Source organism: Gregarina niphandrodes (genome assembly GCF_000223845.1).
Source record: "Gregarina niphandrodes unplaced genomic scaffold scaffold00029, whole genome shotgun sequence".
NCBI classification, from domain to species: domain Eukaryota; phylum Apicomplexa; class Conoidasida; order Eugregarinorida; family Gregarinidae; genus Gregarina; species Gregarina niphandrodes.
Window position 1 is genome coordinate 148,975 of NW_011645798.1, and position 8,929 is coordinate 157,903.

General features: G+C 51.1%; 3 protein-coding genes across 3 annotated transcripts; all 3 read right to left on the bottom strand.

The window, feature by feature from the left end:
* Nucleotides 1-834: 834 nt before the first annotated feature.
* GNI_122840 (hypothetical protein) lies at nt 835-3,618 on the bottom strand (the record flags this gene model as incomplete). Its single annotated transcript, XM_011133592.1, has 1 exon — nt 835-3,618. One exon carries the CDS (start codon nt 3,616-3,618, stop codon nt 835-837), a length of 2,784 nt encoding a protein of 927 aa, XP_011131894.1.
* A 226-nt stretch (nt 3,619-3,844) lies between these two features.
* On the bottom strand, nt 3,845-5,503 carry GNI_122850 (hypothetical protein; the record flags this gene model as incomplete). Its single annotated transcript, XM_011133593.1, has 1 exon — nt 3,845-5,503. One exon carries the CDS (start codon nt 5,501-5,503, stop codon nt 3,845-3,847), a length of 1,659 nt encoding a protein of 552 aa, XP_011131895.1.
* A 541-nt stretch (nt 5,504-6,044) lies between these two features.
* Nucleotides 6,045-7,263, bottom strand: GNI_122860 (protein kinase domain protein; the record flags this gene model as incomplete). The annotated part of the gene is made up of 2 exons (XM_011133594.1): nt 6,045-6,337; nt 6,429-7,263. The coding sequence occupies 2 exons, from the start codon at nt 7,261-7,263 to the stop codon at nt 6,045-6,047; spliced, it is 1,128 nt and encodes a 375-aa protein (XP_011131896.1).
* Between the last annotated feature and the right edge of the window lie 1,666 nt (nt 7,264-8,929).

The window sequence follows — 8,929 nt, forward strand, 5'->3', positions numbered from 1 at the left end:
GGGGGGGTGTGGCCCCCCGACGGGGAGCTGCCATCCTGGGCTGAGCCGCTGCTCTCTTGCGATTGTCTTCCTGGAGCATCTTCACGAACACTCCCTTGAGGCTCACGACCTTGGGCACAAATGGCGGACGCTTCGGGGCCGGCCTGCTGTTGACGGTCTCCTGTCGCGGATCCTCGTCTGGGTTCATTCGTGTGATCGTGTTTCTCTCTAATGTTCTTTCTGAGGGGGCACCGTCACTTTTCTACGAAAACTCTTAACTCACCTATCTAAAAATATGCCGTAAAGAGAAGAGTGTTTCCGTAACGAGTGGCAGCTGTGAATGGTTTCGTGAGAGGTTGTTCGAAGTGTCGGTGGATGTGTGACAAGAAATACCGGCTCGCAGACGAGATGCCGTACTGTAGTGAGTGCTGAATGAAAAGAAAAAGAAAAAGAAAACAGCAGCATCCGTGAGGCCCGAAACCGACTTGTTCATAGAGCGAAAAGATTTATTCATAGAATGCGGATGTGTGCTACTCGGCGCGGGTGTGTGCGCAGTTAAGCGTTCGCTGTAGCCTTAGGGCAGGTGCACCGAGTAAGTCGGCCCGCCACCAACAAGGTCACCACTCAGAGAACCGGACAGCATAACCGGACCGGATAGCCGCTAATCATTATCTCACTCATGCCGAAACTGTTAAACCGGTTTCAGCTCTCCAGATTACACACATGGCTTCAGGTTACACACATGGCTTCAGGTTACAACTTATTCTACAACAACAACAACAAAATGGCCAACGAGGGAGGGCATGCTATAACCGATAGTAGAAAACCCGCCAGCGCACGAAAGCACTCCAGGTGTTAATCACCGTCATCGTCGCCTATGCCTTCAGCACCCTCTTGCTCCTCATCTGGTTCCTCCGTCCCGAACTCTTGTGTCTGGCCCATAATAACATTCGTCGCGGACGTGGTTGTCTTTATTTCAGCCCAACGCTTTGCAGTACCTACCTCCACATTCACCAGGAGGGGAGTGAACGAATTTGCCGATGATCGTTTGTACTGCTCCGGCCAAGAGCCAACGACCGCATTAACCAGATGGCCGTTGATCCGCAAGCCCAACCCGCCTACAGTCAACCTGAACTTCGGGTCTGGGCCGCTTTCCGTTAAATCCTTCACCACTCCTCTAGACGCTCTCGAGGGACCCCGCAGACACAGCCTTGGATCAGCCGTGCATATATTTCCTCGGTCTACCTCTCCAGCCTCGGACGCTTGCGACGAGGACGACCCCTCTTCTTTCCCTGTTGCAAACGACCGTTGTTCCCCAATCGCGTCTTCCCCCACTCCCAGAATTGAATCAAGGAGATCGGTTGAGCTGTTCTTGAACTGCCCGTGTGGTGGTCTATACAACAGGCTGACACTGGTTGCTGTGTGAACCGGTTGGCCCACAATGGCAGGATCGATTTTCCACGTCCCTTTAACGGGGCCGATAGGGTCAGCATATTCAGGTGGACGGTACGTGTGAAACATGGGATCGTTATCCAAACCGCAACAGCACACAGCGCGGGGAATGGTTAGAGGATTCGGCGCCAGGGATTTATCAGCCCAACTGTGGTCGTCCAGTCGAAAGGAAATCGCATCCAAGGATCCTAGACAACCGCTCACCAGCTGTTCATCAACCCCCGCAAGTTCGTCGCCACTGCCGGTTTCGCGATTCCCATTGACCAGTCCACTACCAAATTCGTCCTGGGTCATGCCGAAAATTTGGTCAAATTGAGTCTCTCCAATCATAGACCCAACATTACCGTCTTCCGACCTATCATCATGTGACCTATCATCATGTGACCTATCATCATGCGACCTATCATCATGTGACCTATCATCATGTGACCTATCATCATGTGACCTATCATCATGTGACCTATCATCATGTGACCTATCATCATGTGACCTATCATCATGTGGATTTTCAATTGTGGCATCTTGTGGAGTTAACTCAATCCGGCTAGCGGACTCAGCAGGAATGATCGATTGATCTGCTAGTGATCGACTCTCATATAAGCGATCAATGGACTCCAAGAGAGTGTGAACACATTTTCTGGCTCCTGTGGTTGGTCGCGCATCGATATCCTCGCGCATTGTATTTTTTAAGTGTATGATGTACCCGATTTCGGTGATGGTGTTGATCTTGTATCTGAGAGCATTATAGAAACCAATGTCTCCTGGGGGACGAATGAGATTGACGACGTAATGTTGTCCGGAATACCATGGCATATATTCATTCAAGCAGAAGCCAAAGGGCACGATTTCATCGTCATGATCGCCAGCCCATCCGCTGAGCTTATTCAGCGGTGGTATAGCATAATACGGGGTCATGAATTTCAGTCCCTGGGCGTCATTCTGGTTTGCCGAAAGGAGCAGGAAGCTTCCTCTGTTTTTCTGGACTGGAAACGATGGTGGAAATGATGCTGGACATCGGAAATATCGATTATAGGGGAAGCTTGGAGCAAGTTGTTTATAAATGAGTCGGAGATGAAGATCGTACCAGAGTGCTTCATACGACATGACCCATTTGACTTCAGTATGGATGCCGGCCATCTGGTAATTATCAGGTAAGGGTAAGGTAGCTAGGGGTAGCAAGGGACGAGACCGAATGTCAAAGATGTACACCTTGCAGGTAGCACAGGCCACGACAGCCACTAACCAAGGTGCGTTGGGATGAAGGCCAATAGCAGTAATACCGAAATCATCTGTAGGGTCGAAATGAACAAGTTTTCGGTAACGATCCTCCTTCATCGTCGCCGGCCATCTACTAGTAGTCAATCCCGTAACTAAATTCAAACACCACAAGCTGCGCCCTCCCAGTAATACTTCGTCGTCTCCACACCAGTTGACTACGCAGAATGCCTCGCTATTCAGTGCACGCACTCCCGCAGAATTTTCCTCATCGAGCGAACCGGCCAAACCACGTAACCTCAAGTCTGTGCAATGCCAGCACTTTTGTGGAAGACATACGCGACGTCGACAAGTCTCACGATACCTGTCACGCTGCGTCATCTCCTTGATCTTCTCCCTTCTTAGTTTGATCCTTCTTAGAACCTCTTGCTCAATTAAATTCCACACTACAATGGTGTCGTCAGAAAACAGCGCGCAATAAACCTCGCCTCCAGGCTTCAGTGCCATACTCACCGCCAAAGGACCAGACCCGATTGGATAACTAAAGATAAGGTGCACACTTGGCTTGTCTGTGTCTTCGCTACGTGTCCCGTCCTCATGATCTTTCTCGTCCTCATGATCTTTCTCGTCCTCATGATCTTTCTCGTCCTCATGACGTTTCTCGTTGAGTTTCCCGTTGGTGGTGAGTTTCCCCTTCACTTTCGGGAGGCAAAGAACATATGCACGGAGTGCCTTCTGACTTCTCGTAGCAATGATTACTTCATTTCCAGTATAGCGCTGCTCTATCAACACTTGCAGGAGAGGTGCATCAGCCTCCTCCCGCGGCAGGGGCAACGTAGTTTTTTCGTCCGCCGGCGACGTCACACGTCTTGCGTCCACGAACCCTTGCACCGTCACCATCACTAAATGTCGCCGGATCGCCTTCACGGCGCAGGGGAACCCGCAGGCACCCACAGTATACGCCCTCACCATTGCCGCCCCCCGCCGTATTACGTGGTCCCGCACGTCGACCTGTTGCGGATACAAGAGTGAGCTGCCAGCCGCGGAATTCAGACCAACCTCGCCCAAACACCGGAGGCACGCTGGCAGGTGCATTCTGGTCTCCCGAGGTCACCCGTTAATTTATTCCCACCCATCTGAAATACCACCCGCTTAATCTTTATTGTAGGAGACCTGAGGAGGTCGCGTCTTAATCTAGCTAGCTATTAAACAGGGCGAGGTTTCGAAGTTCTTCCTGCGAGTCTAGTAGTCTCAGCAGCTTGTCGACTTCGCTTTCTAATGACTCTTTCTCTTCGCGACTGGAGCATTTTATTCCACAGTGGACTCCATTCAAATAGCTGGTCACCACGCTCAGAAAATCCTTGCGCTTCTTCAGGGACGCGGTCAGTCGTCTCAGAGTGACGGTGAATGTCCCGGATTTGACCCCTCCCGTTCCGTCGTAAGAAATGCGTGGTCGCCATCTGCAAATATCTGCAAAGTATTCGATGCGTCCCACCCGGAGTTGGACTCCGTCTTGGAGTCGCAATGGGAAACCGGCTGTCCAGTCGCGGAACTCCTGAGTTCCACAGACCGACGGGTTGAATTCCGACTTGAATGAACCGACCAGGGCCTGTATTGCCAACTCTCCCATATTCTTGACGGTGACGCCGTGTCGCTGCACCTTGGCCCCCGACGAAGCATTACGCTCTCGCAAATCGCCCAGACGGACGATGACCACGTTCTGCCCCACAATGAAAGCTCCTTTTGGGCTGTTAACACCCGCCACATACACACGATCCGTCGACATGGCATATGTCCTGGTACTCTTTGGGTCACATTGGAAGGACCATAACGCAGGTAAACTGATATTATTAACGGGGGGTTCCATTCCCTCTGGTAGCTCCTCTATCTTAGTTCGGATTATGTCAACGACATCTCCCCGCCTGCCACCCGACTCAGTCCCGGCACGGAGCCGCAAGTCGTCCAATGGCCTGCCAGTGGAGCAGTGCTCTCGTAGAACAGTCCATAACTCTGTTACGCTCGATACATCAACAGCACTTAAAACCTTGGGAGCTTCAACTAACGCTCCTCGCACCCCGAATGATAGCTGTCCCTTAAACGCTGGTAACAACGAAAACGGACTCGTGCAATCACGCTGTAGCGGAACGTTTGGCCAGGTTACATAGACATTTGCTGGTGGGGTATTCGCGTTTAGTGAGTCACAGTCGGGAACAACGGCGTGTTCATTATCTTCTATGCAACTCGCCGAGCTCGTCTCGCCTACAAATGCCTGGGGGCTGATGCGAGTCAATGCCGTTAACGGATACCGGTCCTGTGTGTCTCGGACTTCATCACAACTACTCAATGGACGACGGCAACCAGTCGTCTGGTGGTAGCCGATCGTCTGGTGGTAGCCAGTCGTCTGGTGGTTGCCAGTCGCCCGGCGGTCAACATTTAAATGGTTGTCGTCACCCATGTGGTCATCACCCATGTGGTCATCACCCATGTGGTCATCACCCATGTGGTCATCACCCATGTGGTCGTCACCCATGTGGTCATCACCCATGTGGTCCGTCCGAATTACGGGCGTTGTGCTACATAATGGAGATTGATTAGTGAATCGAGTTGTGGGGCGGCCAAGCGAATATCTTGTAGGGGATTTGAGCAACTCTCCAACACAGGCCTTGGCTTCTTCTATCGTCCTTCGGTTAGTCTCGTTCTCAGATTGAGAGAACTGGTGTCTGATCTTTGCTGTTATTTGCTCTCTCTCAAGGACATCTCTATAGGCCATCAGAACTGCGATTTCGGCACCTAGTTGCCTCTTAGTCTCTGCGTCACTTTCATTCTGTCGACATAAGTCATTGTATTCGAGGGTCATATTTTGAATCTGGTTTCGCAATTCATCCCGTTCGGAGCACATGGAACGTATCTCTTTTCGTTGATGTCTGTTGGTTATCCCCAAAGTCGCAGTGTGCAAATCCAACTGTGACCGCGACCAAAGTCGTGACTGCCGTCTGTCCACAACGCTTAATGAGGAGGAGGATTTAAGGATGTTGTGTTGCGCCTGTTCTCGGGAAGCAGTTCGACGATAGGCTCTCAGTGGTACAACAGGCATATTATTTGCTACTCGAGTATGCTCCCTCGCGTGAAAAGCATCGTCGTACTCGTTATCAACGAGGTCGTCGTCATTGCCCGTCATGCCGCCCCAAATCGAGGGGTGGCGAGGGACTGTTCTCCCTCCACTGTCGGTTCTGAGTGTCTCCGTCCTTCGAAAGTTGTTAGCACAACCCGTAAGGCACTCGCCAAACACCATTCACTTTTATTCAAAAAAGTCGCGATCCTCCTTACCCTACAAGCCATGTCCCCTTACCCACCCACCTCCCATCCCCACAATGTACGTCCCTCTTTTACACTACTTACTATCTATCTGATTCAGGAGTGCGCTCCTCTGGTATACTATCTAAATCATCATCTACATCACAATGGTGTTCACAAATGCTACGGTGTTCCACGAGAGCGGCTTCTGCCAACTGTATTACCTCCGTTAATGTGGGTCTATCACTTGGCTGAGGCTCGAGCATAGCACAGACCATATAATTCAGCAATGGGCAGTACCGATCAGGAAGCACTTGAGGAAAAGACACTGAGTTCTTGCTCCAATAAGACAAGTGCTTTTGTTGGGGTTCCAAGTGCTTTAGCGCACGACTATCAACTGAAATTCGAGGAAGGTGTTACAACATTGGCACACATGTGTATCGTGCACATACATGTGTATCGTGCACATACATGTGTGTATCACTTACAATTGCCAACGTTAGATTTCTTAATTCTTTTTAGATCACCTTTGATATTTTTAAGCATCTTTTTACAGGCCAGACTCAGATCGGATCTGTTGGTGACACCAGGAAGGAAGGCAGCTGTAGCTCCTGAGTTGTTGCTTAAGACAGAATCATTATCTGCTGGGTGAAGATTGCTAGCAAAAGCATGATGCAAGTTGCATATCTCGTATACAATGCAGCCGACGGCCCAGCAATCTGATCTCTCGGTTAACGCTTCTTTTTGACACATTTCAGGTGACATGTATACAGGTGTCCCTCTAGGACATCTCAGAGGGCTGAGAGCTCTGGCACCTCTACGAATCTCCTTTGCGATACCTAGGTCCCCAATTTTTGCAGTCATTTTACCGTCCAGAAATACATTAGAACTCTTAACATCACAGTGCAACACATTATTGCAATGCATGAATCGAAGTCCCGCACAGATATCCCGGACCCATTCGAATACTTGTCGTTCAGGAACCTCCTCATCACGGTCTCTTTTCTTTTGTAGGTAGCTATGAAGATCTCCACCGGTACAGTATTCCATAATTATTACTAGAAAATCATCTAAAATAAAGCTGTTAGCATACTCCACGATATTAGGATGACGTAAGCGTCGTAATAACTCAGCTTCTAATAAGGCTTGTGTAGCTTCAGACGGCTCCCTTAACAAGGTCAGATCCACAAGTTTGGCTACCCATAGGGCTACCTCATCGTCAGTAGATTTCACGATATGCAAACGGCCAAGGCTACCCTCAGCTAAAAACGTTACGTGCTCATACCCGACAGACCTCAAATCCACGTCACAGCCATGTCGCATCGGTAGTTCAATCCGTAAAGGGAAACCAATGGGCAACAGCAAACTGCTACTATGGCTGTCGCCCCCATGGTTTTCATCGTCGTCGTCCTGAAATATGGACTCTCTGTCGACAATATCATCCTGCACCACATGAACCGACCTCGCTCCCGAACCGGTAAGAGCACCAACCTCGTTCCTGGAAACATCTCCACCACATGAACCGACGACTGCAATTATGTCGCTCCGCTCTCGAATACAGCAGCTCCGTGGAAGGATTTCGCTTGGCGACAGAGTCTCTGAACCGTCGCAGTGCTTTGATAGTCCTTTCCCTTCTTCCAACATGAGCTTCTCGGCCATGCTGTCACCCAATAATTCAAACCCGTTCGATACCACAGGCACATTGTCAGAGCCGAATATTTGATTGGAGCCGGCAATGTTAGTAGCGTCCGATACATTATTGTCCTGTACATTATTGTCCCGTACATTATTGTCCCGTACATTATTGTCCGGAAATTTTGAGGTAGAATTACGCCGCCAGGGCTCAGCGTTGTTGACGCCCGGTGGTAGGGTAAACCGACTCCTAGCAGGGGGACTGATTTGGTCAGTGGGGCAAGCCTGGTTGCTCGGGCTGTTGCTCTGACCAGGTCTCGTCTCAAGATCGGTATCGGGTGGTAGGAAGCCCTCGGGTAATTTGCGGCAAGCATTCGAAGGGATTCTCGGAGAGCTGTAAATACGAGGAGAACTAAGAAGAGGTTGTGTTGTAGCTGGAGAGCAGTCGCAGCTGGGAAGCAGAGCGTGTCGACCACTGCGAGTGGTGCTTTGCTCCAAGAGAGGTTCCTTGATCTGGGGGTCCTTGAGCCGGATATCAGAGAAGTCATTCTCCTGGAGATCAGATCGCAATTCGACCCCGTCCACAGAGTTTTCACCTGGATCTATCGAGGGTCGTTGAACTCTAGTTGTCTCACTCCCTTTCCCTTGCAGTAGCGTGGGCCGGCCTCCACCCCAGTTTATCTCTGGCGATGACTTGGAGCGATAGTGACTTGAATGGTGACTTAAACGACTGCTTCGGCGCGCCGTCGGCCCGTGACGATGGATGCGGAGTAACTTGTCCAGCATGGGGTCATTTCGATCTTTTATCATTGGAACGAGATGCTCCGAAGTAGTGAGTTGATGCGCCGAAAGCGCCTGACGGAGATCGAGCTGTCGGCTAACCATTCGGCCGGTCACCTCTCGACTGGCTATCCCCGGACGACCTCGGTCACAGTTCGGCGTGACCGGAACTCCCTTCTGCCCCTTTGGTGGACTGTGTCCCTTCGGTGGACTGTGTCCCTTCGGTGGACTGTGTCCCTTCGGTGGACTGTGTCCCTTCGGTGGACTGTAACCCTTCAGTGGACTGTAACCCTTCAGTGGACTGTAGCCCTTCAGTGGACTGTAACCCTTCAGCGGACTGTAACCCTTCAGTGGGCTTCCGTGGGTTGGGCGATCCATCTGGCGGCGAGCAGCGTCTTGGGCAGTGCGGACGGTCCTTGCCGCAGGTCGTGTGCCTGAGGGCTTGGCGCGTGAATACGACGGGGAAGACTGGTTTACTGTGTAACCAGCGGCAACCAGTCCAGCCAGCGGCGACCTAACGGGCGGCGACCCAGCGAACGGCGACTTGCTGTATGCAGGGTCGGCTCTCTGTGGGTAG